This window comes from Staurois parvus, unplaced genomic scaffold (genome assembly GCF_062004578.1).
Source record: "Staurois parvus isolate SC_StPar_1 unplaced genomic scaffold, SC_StPar_1.0 ptg001150l, whole genome shotgun sequence".
Lineage (NCBI taxonomy): Eukaryota > Metazoa > Chordata > Amphibia > Anura > Ranidae > Staurois > Staurois parvus.
The window spans coordinates 1,184,911-1,205,185 of NW_028318946.1; the positions used below are offsets into that span (position 1 = coordinate 1,184,911).

A 20,275-nucleotide genomic window follows, 5' to 3' on the forward strand; every position below is an offset into this window, starting at 1 on the left:
TGTTATTCTAGGTGTCCATGCACACATAAACTGGAATCAACATTTTTTGGCAGGGATGTTTTTTGTCTGGAAAAAAACCCCCCAGAACTAGTGGGTTTCTAGAGGAGTTTAGTTGTACAAACATTCTAATGCTGAAAAACATGGCAAAATGCAGTAAATCGCACCAAACCAGCGTTTTTGGACTTTATTTGTCTAAAATAAAACTTTTTTCTTGTAAAAAAAAAACTCTAAAAAATGCACACTCGAAAAACAGGGCAAAACGCCACTAAACGCAAATACAAAAACGCTGAAAAACTCAAGTTTTTAACGTGACTTTACACAGCTAACGTTACCAGCTTTATTAAAATGCACCCCAGTGTGCATGGAGCCTAATGCCAGCCATAGATAGGTTAAAAATCGGCCGATTTTCGGGCGAAAAAAAAAACCGTTAGGTTGTTAATTGGTCGGACGTTTTTTTTAGAGGTTTTTGCCCATTTTTTTATCGGTCATGTTGGAAAATTTGCGGCCAATTTTGACAATCGGCCGATTTTCCTGGCAATGATGGGAAAATCGGCCGATCGTTTTACCGATAAAAAATCTGCGCATGAGTTGTGACCTGCAAGGAGAAGAAGAAAAAAGAAGAAGAAGAAGAAGAAAAAAGAAGAAGAAGAAGAAGAAAAAAGAAGAAGAAGAAGAAGTAGAAAAAAGAAGAAGTAGAAGAAGAAAAAAGAAGAAGTCAAAGAAGATAAAGAAGAAGAAAAAGAAGAAGATAAAGAAGAGGAGAAGAAAAAGAAGAAGAAGAAGAAGAGAAGAGAAGAGGAAGAAGAAGAAAATGAAGAAGAGAAGAAGAAGAGAAGAAAAAGAAGAAGAAGAAGAAGAAAATAAAGAAGAAGAAAATAAAGAAGAAGAAAAAGAAGAAGAAGAAGAAGGAAGTAGGAAGAAGGAAGAAGAAGAAGAAGAAGAAGAAGAGAAGAAGAAGATAAAGAAGAGGAGAAGAAAAAGAAGAAGAAGAAGAAAATAAAGAAGAAGAAGAAGAAAGAGAAGAAGAAGGAAGAAGAAGAAGAAGATAGAAGGAAGAAGAAGGAAGAAGAAAATAAAAAAGGAGAGGAGAAGAAAAAGAAGAAGAAGAAGAAGAAGGAGAAGAGAAGAGAAGAAGAGGAAGAAGAAGAAAAAAAGAAGAAGAAAATAAAGAAGAAGAAGAAGAAAAAAATAAGAAGAAGCAAGAAAAAAAGGAAGAAGAAGAAGAAGCAAAAAAGGAAGAAGAAAAAAAAAGAAGAAGAAGAAAAAAAGAAGAAGAAGAAGAAGAAGAAAAAGAAGCAGATAAAAAGAAGAAAGAAGAATAAGAAGAAGAATAACCTGAATCCTTCCTACGAACTGGAATTCCAGTCCGCTATTATATTTTATATGAAAAAGTCTTGCAGTTGCCACAAATGTATCCATTTGTATCCGAATAAAAACATTGTAGTCCAAATAATGTATTTGTTTTGCTGTCACATTGCATGGTGTGCTCTCCTGTCTCTGTCTAATGCCGGCCATAGGCGGGTGGAAAATCGGCCGATTTTTTTTTTTAAAGTTGGTGGTAACGTTGGCCGATCGAACGACTGTTTTTTTGTTTTTTTTAAATCGGCTGATGTTCGACCCGTCTATGGCCTGCATTAGATACACTGTTTCTAACCGTGAAATCAACAAAGGGGCAGAAATTCTGGTAACATCATTGCTTGAGGTGATTGTAGCCATATTAGTGCATTTGCGACAGAGACAATTGAGTACTGTCCGTGATACTTTTTTTATTTGCACTAACATACAATTTTCAGGACAAGCTTTGGTGGTATGTCCTCTTCTTCAAGGTCCAAGCAGTACTACTGATGGTAACATCATTGACCCATTTGGACACATTTGGTCAGTGACATCGGGGGTTATTTACTAAAACTGGAGTGTGCAAAATCTGGTGCAGTTCTGGATACAAACAGATCAACTTCCAAGTTTTATTGTCAAAGCTTCATCGAACAAGTTGAAGTTTGAAGCTCATTGGCTACCATGCCTGGCTGCACCAGTTCTAGTAAATCTCCCCCATTGAGTCCATATAAAGGTCAATGATGTCACCAGTATCCTCTTCTCTTTTACCACCTTATCTGTCATATATTTGCAGACCACCAGCCCAATGAACTGCCGGCATGAAATTCCCCACCCAGCAGCAGTACGTAACAAAGGGGTAAGTATTTTGGAAAGATCTTTGAATTTTTATGGACACATTTTGTCAATGACCCTGTTCATTTATGGTCAAATTACCATATTGGGTTAAGGATATCACCAGCATTTCCGCCCCGTTCTTCCTTAGCTGTCAGATGAGAGCGGGCCGCCAGTTCAATAAGTTGTGGACATGGAATTTCATGCCCCAAAACTGCACAGACTAAAGGGGTGGGGATCCTGGTGACATCATCCACCTAATATGGCCACATTTGGTCAATTACATTGTGCAGATATGGCCATATTAGGTCAATGATGTCACCAGCATTTTCGCACCGTTCTTCCTTAGCTGTCAGATGAGAGCGGACCGCCAGTCCAATAAGTTGTGGACATAAAATTTCTTGCCCCAAAACTGCACAGAGCAAAGGGGTGGGGATCCTGGTGACATCATCCACCTAATATGGCCACATTTGGTCAATGACATTGTTCAGATATGGCCATATTAGGTCATTGATGTCACCAGCATTTTCGCACCGTTTTCCTTAGCTGTCAGTTGAGAGCAAACCGCCAGTCCAATAAGTTGTGGACATGGAATTTCATGCCCCAAAACTGCACAGACTAAAGGGGTGGGGATCCTGGTGACATCATCCACCTAATATGGCCACATTTGGTCAATTACATTGTGCAGATATGGCCATATTAGGTCAATGATGTCACCAGCATTTTCGCACCGTTCTTCCTTAGCTGTCAGATGAGAGCGGGCCACCAGTCCAATAAGTTGTGGACATGGAATTTCATGCCCAAAAACTGCACAGACCAAAGGGGTGGGGATCCTGGTGACATCATCCACCTAATATGGCCACATTTGGTCAATGACATTGTTCAGATATGGCCATATTAGGTCACCAGCATTTCCTCACCATTCTTCCTTAGCTGTCAGATGAGAGCGGGCCACCAGTCCAATAAGTTGTGGACATGGAATTTCATGCCCAAAAACTGCACAGACCAAAGGGGTGGGGATCCTGGTGACATCATCCACCTAATATGGCCACATTTGGTCAATGACATTGTTCAGATATGGCCATATTAGGTCACCAGCATTTCCTCACCATTCTTCCTTAGCTGTCAGATGAGAGCGGGCCACCAGTCCAATAAGTTGTGGACATGGAATATCATGCCCCAAAACTGCACAGACCAAAGGGGTGGGGATCCTGGTGACATCATCCACCTAATATGGCCACATTTGGTCAATTACATTGTGCAGATATGGCCATATTAGGTCAATGATGTCACCAGCATTTTCGCACCGTTCTTCCTTAGCTGTCAGATGAGAGCGGGCCACCAGTCCAATAAGTTGTGGACATGGAATATCATGCCCCAAAACTGCACAGACCAAAGGGGTGGGGATCCTGGTGACATCATCCACCTAATATGGCCACCTTTGGTCAATTACATTGTGCAGATATGGCCATATTAGGTCAATGATGTCACCAGCATTCCTTTGCCCTCTTTAGCTCATTCCCAATTCACAGCTTTGGTACAATATGTGAATTTGAAGGTGTTTTTGCTGATATTGTACAATTAGATTGTAACATTTATTCCAGCTTAAAAAAGATAATTGTCCGGAGGAAGCCGTACAGCTACAAACTGTCCTCCAAAACATACTGGAAGATAAACGGCTCCACAGGTCTCAGGTATTCACCAAAAAAATAGAAAGCCACAAAATGTGTTTATTTGGCTATTAGGGAGAAAAATATTTTTAGCAGTCTAATTATTTCATTTGTGTTCAAGAGATTCCCATACTTACTGGGAGGTGTATGAGTACGATTAGACCCCTTTGCACCCTTTGGCTCTACCGCCTCTGTTTCATAATCTTAAATTTAGACATGAAAAAAAGGAAAAATAATTAGCTTTGTCAGGGCAAGGGCAAACAATTCTAAAACATTGAAAAACGTTCTGCCATATGTCTCTCTGCAGAGGTCCTACTACATGCCCCATGCTGAGTCAGAGCTAGAGCTCTCCAATCAAAGAAGTTCATGCTCCCTGCTGATTGGAGTGTTCCGCTCTGACTCAGCAGGGAGTAGGACACACCTCTACATAGAGACCACTGCTTCCATACAGAGAACAAGGGTCCTTCTCTGCAGCCTGCTGACTGGGAACAGGCTTTTCTACTCAGGCTGGGGTGGCCTTCTTAAGAGGTCCTACTACGTGCCCCATGCTAAATCAAAGCTAGAGCTCTCCAATCAAAGAAGTTCATGTTTCCTGCTGATTGGAGTGTCCTGCTTTTCTTAACAGGGAGTATGTCACACCTCTACAGAGGGACCACTGCTTCCATACAGAGAACAAGGGTCCTTCTCTGCAGCCTGCTGACTGGGGACAGGCTTTTCTACTCAGGCTGGGGTGGCCTTCTTAAGAGGTCCTACTACATGCCCCATGTCTCTCTGCAGAGGTCTTACTACATGCCCCATGCTGAGTCAGAACTAGAGCTCTCCAATCAAAGAAGTTCATGCTTCCTGTTGATTGGAGTGTTCTGCTCTGACTAAGCAGGGTGTAGGTCACACCTCTACAGAGAGACCACTGCTTCCATACAGAGAACAAGGGTCCTTCTCTGCAGCTTGCTGACTGGGGACAGGCTTTTCTATTCAGGTTTTGGTGGCCTTCTTAAGAGGTCCTACTACGTGCCCCATGCTGAGTCAGAGCTAGAGCTCTCCAATCAGAGAAGTTCATGCTTCCTGCTGATTGGAGTGTTCTGATGATTTATCTACCTGATTTAAATGGAAAAAACAATGAATTGGGCTTTAACCACCTCAATACCGGACACTTTCACCCCCTCCCTGCCCAGGCCAGTTTTCAGCTTTCAGCGCTGTCGCGCTATACATAACAATTTATAAAAATTATTTTTTTATATTTTTTAGACAGATAGAGCTTTTTTTGGTGATATTTAATCAACACTGTTTTTTTTTTTTTACAAAACGAATAAAAAAAGACCAAAAATGTAGAAGAAAAAACTTTTTTTGTTTGTTTGTTTCAAAATTTTGCAAATAAATAATTTTTCTTCTTCACTGATGTGTGCTGACGAGGCTGCACTGATGGGAACTGATAGGCTGCATTGATGGGGCAGGTTTTAGAAAGGAACTGGTAAGATCTGGAGATGTTGTGAGGAGTTGAGAAGATAATTGGAGATTGTAATGAGGGACTGGTAAGAGAACAGTAGGTTATAGTGAGGAGCTGACAAGAGGAAGGGAGGTTGTGATGAGGAGATGGTAAAAGAGGAGAGCTTGAACAGGTAGGAAGTATAGGGAGGGTAGGGTAATTGTGACAGACCCAACCGGGATAGGGGCTTTTGGAGGGGACTGCAAGCTAGCCTTTTGCCTACTGACCATGTCCCACGCATCTGAGGGGGCTCCATTCTTTGGGAGGTGTGTGCCTGGGGGGACCTTTGGAGTAGTTTACTTCGAATTCAAGTCCATGTCTCCCCAAAACACACAGACTCTAAGACCTGGAGGACCAGGATATAGATTTGGGGTCTCTGTGCCCAAACCAGTATTCACTGCTTACCCCCCCCCCTTTCTAGAGTCAGAAACTCTAAGAAGATGTTGATATAATCAGCTCAAAACAACCTGATGCAGTGGACTCTTGCTTGTTATGTGTAATCTGTTTATTAAGTTGTGATGTGTTTACTGTCTTTCTACCATTGTGTGCCTCCAAGGTGTGCATTCCCATTGTTAATTGAGTCGCCTATTGTTTCTGTCTGCCTGCTAATCTTCTTGAAGATGTGATTAGTATTGTGTCCACTTTACCTTGTTACCAAACCATTGTGGGATGTTTATGTGTTATATTAATGTGTAATATTTGGTTTTATTGTTCATGTGGGGACTGCCCTTATTTCTAAAGTATATGAAAACCTGTGTCCTTGTTCAATAAAGTAGTTCCTGTTTGGCATCTAAGCTAGTGTCACTTAGTCTTGGGTGCAATGCCCAGCTATAATACCTTGGTCCTGTGTCCCAGCAGCGAGGAAGCAGTTCTCTGACAGAATCACCCAATCAGGGTGACAGGTGTTCCGTCACAGTAATGACCTGAGAAGATGAAGGGAGGTTGTAGTAAAGACCTGAGATGAGGAGGGGAGGTTTTAGTGGGGAGGTTGTAGTGTGGAGCTGAGATATGGTAGGAAGGTTTTAGTGAGGAGCTGAGAAGAGGAAGGAAGATTGTAGTGAGGAGCTGGGATGAGGTAAGGAGGTTGTCGTGAGGAGCTGAGATGCGGTGGGGAGGTTTTAGTGAGGAGATGAGAAGATGAATGGAGGTTGTAGTGAGGAGCTGATAAGTGGCGGGGAGGTTATAATGAGGAGCCGAGAAGAGGAAGGGAGGTTGTACTGAGGACCTGAGAAGAGGAAGGAAGATTGTAGTGATGAGCTGGGATGAGGTAGGGAGGTTGTAATGAGGAGCTAAGATGCAGTGGGGAGGTTTTAGTGGGGAGTTGAGATGTGCTGGGGAGGTTGTAGTGAGGAGCTGAGAAGATGAAGGGAGTTTGTAGTGAGGAGCTGGTAAGAGGTAGGGAGGTAGTAACGAGGAGCTGAGAAGAGGAAGGGCAGTTGTAGTGAGGAGATGAGATGAGATAGGGAGGTTGTAGTGAGGAGCTGAGAAGATGAAGGGATATTGTAGTGAGGAGCTGGCAAGAGGTAGGGAGGTTGTAATGAGGAACTGAAAAGAGCATTGGGGGTTGTAGTGAGGAGATGATAAAAAAAATGGGAGATTGTAATGAGGAAGTATAAAAAGGGTTGGGTAATGACCTGAGAAGAGGAAGGGAGGTTGTAGTGAGGAGCTGGTAAGAGGAAGGGAGGCTGTATTAACAAGCTGGAAAACGAGGGCAAGGTTGTATTGAGGAGCTGGTAAGAGGCGGAAAGGTCGTAATGAGGAGCTGAGATGAGGTAGGGAGGTTGTAGTGAGGACCTGAGATGATGAAGGAAGATTGTAGTGATGAGCTGGGATGAGGTAGGGAGGTTGTAGTGAGGAGCTGAGATGTGGTGGGGAGGTTTTAGTGAGGAGCTGAGAAGATGAATGGAGGATGTAGTGAGGAGCTGAGATGAGATAGGGAGGTTGTAGTGAGGAGCTGAGAAGATGAAGGGAGGTTGTAGTGAGGAGTGACTATATTGGGTTAAGGATATCACCAGCATTTCCGCACCGTTCTTCCTTAGCTGTCAGATGAGAGCGGGCCGCCAGTCCAATAAGCTGTGGACATGGAATTTCATGCCCCAAAACTGCACAGACCAAAGGGGTGGGGATCCTGGTGACATCATCCACCTAATATGACCACATTTGGTCAATGACATTGTTCAGATATGGCCATATTAGGTCAATAATGTCACCAGCATTCATTTGCCCTCTTTAGCTCATTCCCAATTCACAGCTTTGGTACAATATGTGAATTTGAAGGTGTTTTTGCTGATCTTGTACAATTAGATTGTAACATTTATTCCAGCTTAAAAAAGATAATTGTCCGGAGGAAGCCGTACAGCTACAAACTGTCCTCCAAAACATACTGGAAGATAAACGGCTCCACAGGTCTCAGGTATTCACCAAAAAAATAGAAAGCCACAAAATGTGTTTATTTGGCTATTAGGGAGAAAAATATTTTTAGCAGTCTAATTATTTCATTTGTGTTCAAGAGATTCCCATACTTACTGGGAGTTGTATCAGTGTGAGTACGATTAGACCCCGTTGTACCATTTGGCTCTACCGCCTCTGTTTCATAATAATTTTAGACATGAAAAAAAGGAAAAATAATTAGCTTTGTCAGGGCAAGGGCAAACAATTCTAAAACATTGAAAACGTTCTGCCATATGTCTCTCTGCAGAGGTCCTACTACGTGCCCCAAGCTGAGTCAGAGCTAGAGCTCTCCAATCAAAGAAGTTCATGCTCCCTTCTGATTGGAGTGTTCTGCTCTGAATCAGCAGGGAGTATGTCACACCTCTACATAGAGACCACTGCTTCCATACAGAGAACAAGGGTCCTTCTCTGCAGCCTGCTGACTGGGGACAGGCTTTTCTACTCAGGCTGGGGTGGCCTTCTTAAGAGGTCCTACTATGTGCCCCATGCTGAGTCAGAGCTAGAGCTCTCCAATCAAAGAAGTTCATGTTTCCTTTTGATTGGAGTGTTTTGCTTTGACTCAACAGGGATATATGTCACACCTCTACAGAGGGACCACTGCTTCCATACAGATAACAAGGGTCCTTCTCTGCATCTTGCTGACTGGGGACAGGCTTTTCTACTCAGGTTGGGGTGGCCTTCTTAAGAGGTCCTACTACGTGCCCCATGCTGAGTCAGAGCTAGAGCTCTCCAATCAAAGTTCATGTTTCCTGCTGATTGGAGTGTTCTGATGATTTATCTACCTTATTTAAATGGAAAAAAAATGAATTGGGCTTTAACCACCTCAATACCGGACACTTTCAGCCCCTTCCTGCCCAGGCCAGTTTTCAGCTGTCGCACTATAAATAACAATTTTAAAAAATGAAATTTTTATCTTTTTTAGACAGATAGAGCTTTTTTTGGTGATATATAATCAGCACTGTTTTCTCTCAGAGCTGGAGGACCAGGACACATATTTGGGGTCTCTGTGCCCAAACCAGTATTGACTGCTTACCCCCCCCCCCCTTCTAGATGTTGATAGAATCAGCTCAAAACAACCTGATGCTGAGGACTCTTGCTTGTTATGTGTAATCTGTTTATTAAGGTGTGATGTGTTTACTGTCTTTCTCCCATTGTGTGCCTCCAAGGTGTGCATTCCCATTGTTGCCCCAGCAGTGAGGAAGCAGTTCTCTGAAGGAATCACCCAATCAGGGTGACAGGCAAGAGAAGATGAGGGGAGGTTGTAGTGAGGAGCTGGTAAGTGGTGGGGAGGTTGTAATAAGGAGCCGAGAAGAGGAAGGAAGGTTGTAGTGAGGAGCTGAGATGAGGTAGGAAGGTTTTAGTGAGGAGCTGAGATGCAGTGGGGGGGTTTTAGTGAGGAGCTGAGAAGATGAGGGGAGGTTGTAGTGAGGAGCTGGTAAGTGGTGGGGAGGTTGTAATGAGGAGCTGAGAAGAGGAAGGTAGGTTGTACTAAGGACCTGAGATGAAGTAGGAAGGTTTTAGTGAGAAGCTGAGAAGAGGAAGGAAGATTGTAGTGAAGAGATGGTAAGATGAAGGGATGTTGTAGTGAGGAGCTGGCAAGAGGTAGGGAGGTTGTTTTAACAAGCTGGAAAATGAGGGCCAGGTTGTACTGAGGAGCTGGTAAGAGGTAGGGAGGTTGTAATGAGGAGCTGAGATGAGGTAAGGAGGTTGTAGTGAGGACCTGAGAAGATGAAGGAAGATTGTAGTGAGAAGCTGAGAAGAGGAAGGAAGATTGTAGTGAAGAGCTGGTAAGATGAAGGGATGTTGTAGTGAGGAGCTGGCAAGAGGTAGGGAGGTTGTTTTAACAAGCTGGAAAATGAGGGCCAGGTTGTACTGAGGAGCTGGTAAGAGGTAGGGAGGTTGTAATGAGGAGCTGAGATGAGGTAGGGAGGTTGTAGTGAGGACCTGAGAAGATGAAGGAAGATTGTAGTGAGAAGCTGAGAAGAGGAAGGAAGATTGTAGCGAGGAGCTGGGATGAGGTAGGGAGATTGTAGTGAGGAGCTGAGATGCAGTGGGGAGGTTTTAGTGAGGAGTTGAGATGTGGTGGGGAGGTTTTAGTGAGGAGCTGAGATGTGGTGGGGAGGTTTTAGTGAGGAACTGAGAGAATGAAGGGAGGTTGTAGTGAAGAGCTGGGATGAGGTAGGGAGGTTGTAGTGAGGAGCTGAGATGTGGTGGGGAGGTTTTAATGAGGAGCTGAGAAGATGAATGGAGGATGTAGTGAGGAGCTGAGATGAGATAGGGAGGTTGAAGTGAGGAGCTGAGAAGATGACGGGAGGTTGTAGTTAGGAGCTGGTAAGATGTGGGGAGTTTGTAACGAGGAGCTGAGAAGAGGAAGGGAGGTTATAGTTAGGAGCTGGTAAGACGTGAGGAGGTAGTAAAGAGAAGCTGAGAAGAGGAAGGGAGATTGTAGTGAGGAGCTGAGAAGATGAAGAGAGGTTGTAGTGAGGAGCTGGTAACAGGTGGGGAGGTTGTAATGAGGAGCTGAGAAGAGGAAGGGAGGTTGTAGTGAGAAGCTGAGATGAGATAGGGAGGTTGAAGTGAGGAGCTGAGAAGATGACGGGAGGTTGTAGTTAGGAGCTTGTAAGACGTGGGGAGGTAGTAAAGAGAAGCTGAGAAGAGGAAGGGAGATTGTAGTGAGGTGAGGAGCTGAGATGATATAGGGAGGTTGTAGTGAGGAGCTGAGAAGATGAAGAGAGGTTGTGATGAGGAGCTGAGAAGAGGAAGGGAGGTTGTAGTGAGAAGCTGAGATGAGATAGGGAGGTTGAAGTGAGGAGCTGAGAAGATGACAGGAGGTTGTAGTTAGGAGCTGGTAAGAGGTGGGGAGGTAGTAACGAGAAGCTGAGAAGAGGAAGGGAGATTGTAGTGAGGTGAGGAGCTGATATGAGATAGGGAGGTTGTAGTGAGGAGCTGAGAAGATGAAGGGAGGTTGTAACGAGGAGCTGAAAAGAGCAGTGGGGGTTGTAGGAGATAGTAAAAAAAAATGGGAGATTGTAATGAGCTAGGAAGTATAGAAAGGGTTGGGTAATGACCTGCAAAGAGGAAGGGAGGTTGTAGTGAGGAGCTGGTAAGAGGAGGGGAAGCTGTAGTAACAAGCTGGTAGATGAGGGCAAGGTTGTATTGAGGAGCTGGTAAGCAGAAGGAAGGATTGTAGAGTTGTTTTCGAAGTATAAAGAGGGTAATGATATGAGAAGAGGAAAGGTGTTTGTAGTGAGGAGCTGGGAAGAGAAGAGGAGGCTATACTGAGGTATGGCATCCTAGTTCCTCACTGTAGCCTCCTACAAAAGCAGCTTACATTGAGGATCTAGTGAGGAAGGAGCAATATGTTCGTTTGAAGAGCTGCGAAGACAGAGGTTAGAGTGAGAAGCTTATGGCCAGCAAAGGAAAAAAAATATCAGTTTTTCCCTTCTACTATTCAAAAAGTCTTTACATGGTGAGAAAGTAAAGGCAATACTCAATGGCCATGTTCTTTATACTCATACCTAACCAATTCTAAAGTAAATTAATGATCTTAACCCTTTTGAATACAATTACACTTTTTTTGTTGTATTTATGTTTTCAAAATTATTACTTACCATCATGTTCTCCAACATAAAACAGTTTTGAAAATGTGGATTTATTTCTGAAAAATATTTGTGCTATGTACTTTTCCGCATCTTCACTGGTTGCATTACTTATTGTGATAGAAGATACATTATGAATAGAAACTCTTGATTTGTATTGTTCGTTTAGAAATTGAGGATCGTCGGTCTTAAAAGTTCTCAAAAAAGTATTGTCTTTCTTTATCCATAACACCTTTTCCACCTCTTTGTCACCATAATATTCTGCAGTCAAAGTAATATTTCCTCCAATCTTAAATTGTATATTCGGTCTCTCTTTCCATTTGTTATCAAAGGACACACCTAATGAACAAAATAAATGTCTTATTAATAAAACAATACGTTGCTTTGTTTTCACATGCGAGTTGTTACAGTTGTGCTCAAAATGGTGCCACAAAAGAAAGCCCGGGGAGGCATGTCAAGGTGAGCTCCGGCATATTGTAACCGGGCTTTTTTGTGGCATTGGCACAGTAAGGCTTCATGTACGTGATATAAAGAGACAAAAAGAGGGTGCACGGGCCTAGTGCATTACCTCAAAAGATGAGATTTATTGATAAAAAAACTATAATACTCACAAGAGAAATAAAATCAAATAGAAAGGATGTCAAAAGGAATGCAATGTGGTCCGAAAAAACCCCTGAAGGTGGTTTGGTGGGGGACTGTAGACCTCTGGATAGCTGGTGGTTGACGCGTTTCGAGGTTGTACCTGTCAGGGATCCGGGTATGACCAGAGATGTGTGGACTGACACAGGGAAACGCAGGCTCAAGTATGGTGTAAACAATATAATTTATTAAAGGCTATGCAAAAATATAAACGCACAATGTAAACAAAACCAAACCTCCAACTGTGTTACGATCCGCCAGGTGGTGCCTCAGGCTGCCAAATGACAGACCTACCCAGAGCGTGGGGTCTAAGCCCGGGCTGTGCTTTCTCCAGGACCCCTGATGGTGGGGATGGACTTGTAACAGACCCGGGCCAGGTCACGACCTCCGAGCAGGCCCACCAGTGGCAGAGGAAGCCTCCGGGGACGTATGCAGGTACCGGGGGAGCCAGATGTGAAGAGGATGGCGGCCCTAGCAGGGTGGTAACGGACCGTGGTTCCGTGGGGGTAAGCGGGGTACCGAATCGGCGGGCAAAGAGTAGTCAGGTCACACGCAGGATCAGCAGGGTAAGTCAGTCCGCAGAATCGTCAGACAAGCCGGGGGTCAGAATAGGAGAAGGCAGAGTAGTCAGGGCAATCCGGGTCAATCACAGGAGAAGGCAGCGTAGTCAGGGCAATCCAGGTCAAATCACAGGAGAAGGCAGCGTAGTCAGGGCAATCAGGGTCACTAGAACGGATACAGGAACTCAGGATCACAGATAGACCTTGCGGCAATCTGTGACAGTGCAGGGCATCTTTAAATAGTGCGCCCTGCACTGTCATTGGCCGGCCAGGACGCGCCCCCGGTTGTCATTGGACGCCTGAGGCGCGCCCGCGGCTCCTACTGCGCATGCGCGGCGTCCTGTCAGCCGCGGCTCGCCGGGACCTAGTGCCTGTGTCCCGGCATGATCTGCCGCCAGTGCGCATGCGCGGGGGGAGAAGCCGCGATCCCTGACCCTGGAGCCGCAATCCCTGACAAACTGATAACGGAATGTACAAGCACACAGACAAGAGTAGTCAGGGCTGGTGAGGTGGAGTGGTCAGGCAGGCCGGGTCAGGAACCATCAGGCAGACAAGGTACAAAGGAGCAGGCAGAGCGTAGTCAGACGGGCTGGGTCAGGAACAATCAGGCAGACAAGGTACCAGAGGAGCAGGCAGGAGAGTGGTCAGGAATAGCCGGGGTTGGTGCAGGCAGAGTTCTGTCAATGTCAGGAGTCAGGCAGAGGGATCAGGAAGGCAGGCAGACGACAGGATCAGGTTCAGGCACAGGGGCTCATGGGGAACAATACACCAAGGCACTGATCACAGGCCTGGTCCTGCTTAAATACACCTCCTGCAATCAGCCTCAGGTGATGGCTTGACTGCAGGAGTGAGATTCTGGCTGCTGAGAGCACCCGCTGGCCAGCACTGGTACTGCAGCCCACAAGGCAGGTGAGTCCCACCACCAGTGGTGAGTCCATTCCTGACAGTACCTCTTCCTCAGTGCCATGTACGTGAGCCTACCCTGACCATCTGCCACGGGAAACCGCAAGTCACGGCAACCGCAGTACCGCGGTTTTGCCGTGTTTTGCATTTTCTCGCGGCCGGTGGTCAAAACGTTCCTACCTGAACTTGACTCTTCTGCAGCTCCAAAACTCTGCTAAAAGCCTATGTGTACAAGGGCACCTAGGCTTTTATGGAGTTGAGTTTAGCAGCTGCTCACGAGCCCTAAAGGCTTCTTTCTGGAAACTGGACCATGCAGCACATTTTTGTTCAAGTATCGTCCAGGGGAGGACTGACAACTCATGGGGCCCCTGGACAATAGGGGGTCATGGGGCCCCTGTGTCCTTGTTCAAACTCAAAAAAGCCTATGGAAAAGGTACCAGGGGCATCTCATGGGGCCCCTTACTGACCCCGAGCCCTCGGGCAGAGCCCCTACTGACCCCGAGTGCCCAAATGGTCAGTCCGCCCCTGCTGACTGGTGTATGTAAACAATACAGATCTCTCCCCTGTCAGCTCCTTCACACTGCTTCGTATGGCTCTGCATAGTAGAGCCATACAAAGCAGTGTGCTTACAGTGAAACATACACACAGCCTCCATAGTAAAACAGCACACAGTTAAACCTTTGATCGCCCCAGATGTTAACCCCTTACTGCCCAGTGCCATTAGTACAGTGTCAGTGCTTTTTATTAGAACTTTTCACTGTACTGGTGTCACTGGGGATGTCAGTGACACCAAGTCAGTTCCCCCCCCCCCCCCAGTGTCAGAATGCCCGCCACAGTCCCGCTATAAGTCGCTGACCACTGCCATTACTAGTAAAAAAAAAGAAAATCCCAATTGTAAACGCTTTAACTTTCACGTAAACCAATTAATTTACACGTATTGGGATTTTCTTTTAGCAAAGACATGGAGCAGAATACATTTTGGCCTAAATTTATGATGAAATTTTATTTTTAAATTTTTTTTCAGCAAAAAGTAAAAAATATTGTTTTTTTCTCAAAATTGCTTTGTCTTTTTTTTATAGCGCAAAAAATAAAAACACAGGTTATCAAATAGCTCCAAAAGAAAGCTCTATTTGTGGGGAAAAAAGGACGTAAATTTCATTTGGGTGCAGCATTGCATGACCGCGCAATTATCAGTTAAAGTAACGCAGTGCCGTATCGCAAAAAAATGGCCTGATCAGGAAGGAATCCTTCATTGATTTCAAATGTTAATAAACCCCGGACCCTGCATTCACTATATCCGCTCTCCCCGGACCCCGCATTCACTATATCCGCTCTCCCCGGACCCTGCATTCACTATATCCGCTCTCCCTGGACCCTGCATTCACTATATCCGGTCTCCCCGGACCCTGCATTCACTATATCTGGTCTCCCCGGACCCCGCATTCACTATATCCGCTGTCCCCGGACCCCGCATTCACTATATCCGCTCTCCCCGGACCCCGCATTCACTATATCCGCTCTCCCCGGACCCCGCATTCACTATATCCGCTCTCCCCGGACCCTGCATTCACTATATCCGCTCTCCCCGGACCCTGCATTCACTATATCCGGTCTCCCCAGACCCCGCATTCACTATATCCGGTCTCCCCAGACCCCGCATTCACTATATCCGGTCTCCCCGGACCCCGCATTCACTATATCCTCTCTCCCTGGACCCCGCATTCACTATATCCACTGTCCCCGAACCCTGCGTTCACTATATCCGCTCTCCCCGGACCCTGCGTTCACTATATCCGCTCTCCCCGGACCCTGCATTCACTATATCCGGTCTCCCCGGACCCTGCATTCACTATATCCGGTCTCCCCAGACCCCGCATTCACTATATCCGGTCTCCCCAGACTCCGCATTCACTATATCCTCTCTCCCTGGACCCCGCATTCACTATATCCACTGTCCCCGGACCCTGCGTTCACTATATCCGCTCTCCCCGGACCCTTCGTTCACTATATCCGCTCTCCCCAGACCCTGCGTTCACTATATCCGCGCTCCCCGGACCCTAAGTTCACTATATCCGGTCTACCCAGACCCTGCATTCACTATATCCGCTGTCCCCGGTCCCCGCGTTCACTATATCCGCTCTCCCAGGACCCCGCGTTCACTATATCCGCTCTCCCCGGACCCTGCGTTCACTATATCCGCTCTCCCCGGACCCTGCGTTCACTATATCCGCTCTCCCCGGACCCTGCGTTCACTATATCCGCTCTCCCCGGACCCTGCGTTCACTATATCCGCTCTCCCCGGACCCTGCGTTCACTATATCCGCTCTCCCCGGGCTCCCTGAATTCACTATATCAGCTCTCTCCGGACCCGGCATTCACTATATCCGGTCTCCCCGGACCCCGCATTCACTATATCTGGTCTCCCCGGACCCCGCATTCACTATATCCGCTCTCCCCGGGCTCCCTGCATTCACTATATCCGCTCTCCCCGGACCCTGCATTCACTATATCTGCTCTCCCCGGACCCTGCATTCACTATATCCGCTCTCCCCGGACCCTGCATTCACTATATCCGCTCTCCCTGGTCCAGCTCTCTTGTGCTGATATTTTTTTTTTGAGTTGCCTAAAATTAGGCTGTATCTCCTGTACCAACATTGAACGCACTTATTCTTTGTTTCCCCCTCGGCTGACTTAACTGATGCCAACCCTCTACAGATAAATACTGAACCTGGCCATACACTAGTAAAATTCCCTTTAAAAATCTCCTTTTCAAAATTGTTCAATTTTCTAATCGTTGGTGGGGTCACAACGACGCAGCAACATGAAAATTCGAAGGAGGTGGATGAAAAAATGTTTCTCGAACAAACAAATTTCTAGCAGTTCGTTTCAGGTAAGTCCATTTATTCATTGGCGTGTTATGCCGGCCATACAGGGGTCGAAATTCGACAGATTTTTCGTCTAAGAATAATCAGGCGATTTTCTCTCTGTGGGGTCAATGGCACCTGCCGATTTTCGTGGTTCCTCCCCTTTTCGGTGATCGGGCATGTTGGAAAATTCGCGAAAAACTACCGATTTTCAACTCAATGATGGTACGATCGTTTTTACGAAAAGAATATACGCATGAGCTGTGACCTGGAAGAAACAGAAGTTTCGCTCGTTATATGGGGGAACTTTATGACTCGGTCGGCCGATTTTCGAAATCATTGATGGCGCCATCGGTTTACCGAGTGAACAACGTTTTCGATTTTCGGACAAAAAAACATTCGGAATTCGAACCATGGATGGCCTGCATTGACGGTGGCTCTCAGTCAGCCCAGTGGACTGGGGGGGGCACCTAGTAGTGGAAGGCAGCTTCGGATTGAAGGCGGGCATTGAAGCAAAAGTTGCATTGCCGTTTTTTTATTTGATCTGTTATTGGACTATTTCATTGCCTCTTAAATGAAGTTCTTTATTTTTTACGTAAGGGTGTGAATTAACCACAAACGCCTATAAAAAACTCTAATGGTATTAATGCCACGCAAACACCTGGCAGGGCATTTGAGGAGCATCACCATGGACTCCTACATTGTAAGCTCCAAGGATCAGGCCCTCCTAACCCTCTTGTATTGAACTGTATTGTTGCTGTATTGTCTCCCGTTATATTGCACAGCGCTGAGCAAACTGTTGGCGCCATAAATCCTGTATAATAATAATAATGGACTTGAATGGAAGGCATTGAAAGGCTTCAATACCTCCTGACTCATCATGAGGCTTCAGTTTTGAAGGGATGCTAATGCTTCATGTATTGATAATGTGAACAGCACTGGGTGCTGCCCATAGTATCATTTTCAATAACGCCCCTCAAATGCCTGCTTTCAAAGCTAGTGTGAACTAGCCGTTATAGTCATATACCTGTTGGGAAGACTCCTCTGTAACTCCACCAGGGACATTCTTCCCACTGACCCCCAATGTAAGAGGCATTCTTCCCACTGACCCCCAATGTAAGAGGCATTCTTCCCACTGACCACCAATGTAAGGGACATTCTTCCCACTGACCACCAATGTAAGGAACATTCTTCCCACTGACCCCCAATGTAAGAGGCATGCTTCCCACTGATCACCATTGTATGGAGCATTCTTCCCACTGATCACCAATGTAAGCAACATTCTTCTCACTGACCACCAATGTAAGGGGCATTCTTCCCACTGATCACCAATGTAAGAGACATTCTTCCCACTGATCACCAATGAAAGGGACATTCTTTCCATTAAACAACTATGTAAGAAGCATTCTTCCCACTGATCATTAATGTAAGGGACATTCTTCCCACTGACCCCCAATGTAAGGGACATTCTTCCCACTGACCACCAATGTAAGGGACATTCTTCCCACTGACCACCAATGTAAGGGACATTCTTCCCACTGACCCCCAATTTAAGGGGCATTCTTCCCACTGACCACCAATGTAAGGGACATTCTTCCCACTGACCACCAATGTAAGGAGAATTCTTCCCACTGACCACCAATTTAAAGCACATTCTTCCCACTGGCCACCAATGTAAGGAGCATTCTTCCAACTGACCACCAATGTAAGGGACATTCTTCCCACTGACCACCAATGTAAGGAGTATTCTTCCCAATGACCACCAATGTAAGGGACATTCTTCCCACTGACCACCAATGTAAGGGGCATTCTTCCCACTGACCACCAATGTAAGAGACATTCTTCCCACTGACCACCAATAAAAGGGACATTTTTTCCATTAAACAACTATGTAAGAAGCATTCTTCCCACTGACCACCAATGTAAGGGACATTCTTCCCACTGACCACCAATGTAAGGAACATTCTTCCCACTGACCCCCAATGTAAGAGGCATGCTTCCCACTGGTCACCATTGTATGGAGCATTCTTCCCACTGATCACCAATGTAAGCAACATTCTTCTCACTGACCACCAATGTAAGAGACATTCTTCCCACTGACCACCAATGTAAGGAGCATTCTTCCCACTGACCACCAATGTAAGGGACATTCTTCCCACTGACCACCAATGAAAGGGACATTCTTTCCATTAAACAACTATGTAAGAAGCATTCTTCCCACTGATCATTAATGTAAGGGACATTCTTCCCACTGACCCCCAATGTAAGGGACATTCTTCCCACTGACCACCAATGTAAGGGACATTCTTCCCACTGACCACCAATGTAAGGGACATTCTTCCCACTGACCCCCAATTTAAGGGGCATTCTTCCCACTGACCACCAATGTAAGGGACATTCTTCCCACTGACCACCAATGTAAGGAGAATTCTTCCCACTGACCACCAATTTAAAGCACATTCTTCCCACTGGCCACCAATGTAAGGAGCATTCTTCCAACTGACCACCAATGTAAGGGACATTCTTCCCACTGACCACCAATGTAAGGAGTATTCTTCCCAATGACCACCAATGTAAGGGACATTCTTCCCACTGACCACCAATGTAAGGGGCATTCTTCCCACTGACCACCAATGTAAGAGACATTCTTCCCACTGACCACCAATAAAAGGGACATTTTTTCCATTAAACAACTATGTAAGAAGCATTCTTCCCACTGATCATTAATATAAGGGACATTCTTCCCACTGACCACCAATTTAAAGCACATTCTTCCCAACAACCATCAATGTAAGGGACATTCTTCCCACTGACCACCAATGTAAGGGACATTCTTCCCACTGACCACCAATGTAAGGGACATTCTTCCCACTGACCACCAATGTAAGGGGCATTCTTCCCACTGACCACCAATGTAAGGGACATTCTTCCCACTGACCACCAATGTAAGGAGAATTCTTCCCACTGACCACCAATTTAAAGCACATTCTTCCCACTGGCCACCAATGTAAGGAGCATTCTTCCAACTGACCACCAATGTAAAGAGCATTCTTCCCACTGACCACCAATGTAAAGAACATTCTTCCCACTGACCACCAATGTAAAATATATTCTTCCCACTGACCACCAATGTATAGCACATTATTCCCACTGGCCACCAATGTAAGAAACATTCTTCCCACTGGCCACCAATGTAAAGAGCATTCTTCCCATTGACCACCAATTTAAAGCACATTCTTCCCAACAACCATCAATGTAAGGAACATTCTTCCAACTGACCAGCAATGTAAAGAACATTCTTCCCACTGGCCACCATTGTAAGAAACATTCTTCCCACTGGCCACCAATGTAAAGAGCATTCTTCCCACTGACCACCAATGAAAGGGACAATGTTAAACAACCATGTAAGGAGCATTTTTCTCACTGACCACCAATGTAAAAAACATTCTAGCCAACTGCCACAGCCATGGACTGACACTCCATGTTACTGGTTGGAGGACAGGGCTGGAAGTCAAAGTACAGAAATGGGGCCATTGGAATATTGCAGAGCTATAAGAAGGCAGAAGAATACTCAAATATTGGCATAAAGCATAGTTACACTTTAAATATGGATGCACCTCTACAATAGGTATTGTAGTAAAGTGTGAACTTACCACATAGACATCCTAGAAAACATAGCAGGACAAAGCATACATTCCTCATATTAATCCTTTGGTACCCAGCTCTAAAACAGAAAATGTAAAAATATATTTATAAATTGTTATATTACATAGACAAAGTAAAACTACTTTGAAGTCTTTTTATCATTGTTTTCACCCAAGGTTCACTCAACTTTCAACAAGGGATGGGTGAATCTGCCAAGGTGTCAGAGCCTGGGTCCAAGCCTGGGCCTTCTGCGGTGGGAGGCAATGTTTCTTCTTGCTGAGCCACCTGGAATGCT

General features: G+C 45.5%; 1 protein-coding gene across 1 annotated transcript in view; it reads right to left on the reverse strand.

Moving 5' to 3' along the window:
- Positions 1 to 20,275, reverse strand: part of LOC149439173 (uncharacterized) — a 52,757-nt gene that overhangs the window by 25,054 nt on the left and 7,428 nt on the right. Inside the window, exons 2-5 of the mRNA XM_089659363.1 lie at positions 19,989 to 20,059; positions 11,382 to 11,708; positions 7,846 to 7,905; positions 3,974 to 4,039 (exon numbers count right to left, since the gene is read on the reverse strand). Coding sequence (XP_089515489.1) covers positions 3,974 to 4,039; positions 7,846 to 7,905; positions 11,382 to 11,708; positions 19,989 to 20,037 — 502 coding nt within the window. The 5' untranslated portion in view covers positions 20,038 to 20,059. The remainder of the gene's footprint in view (positions 1 to 3,973; positions 4,040 to 7,845; positions 7,906 to 11,381; positions 11,709 to 19,988; positions 20,060 to 20,275) is intronic.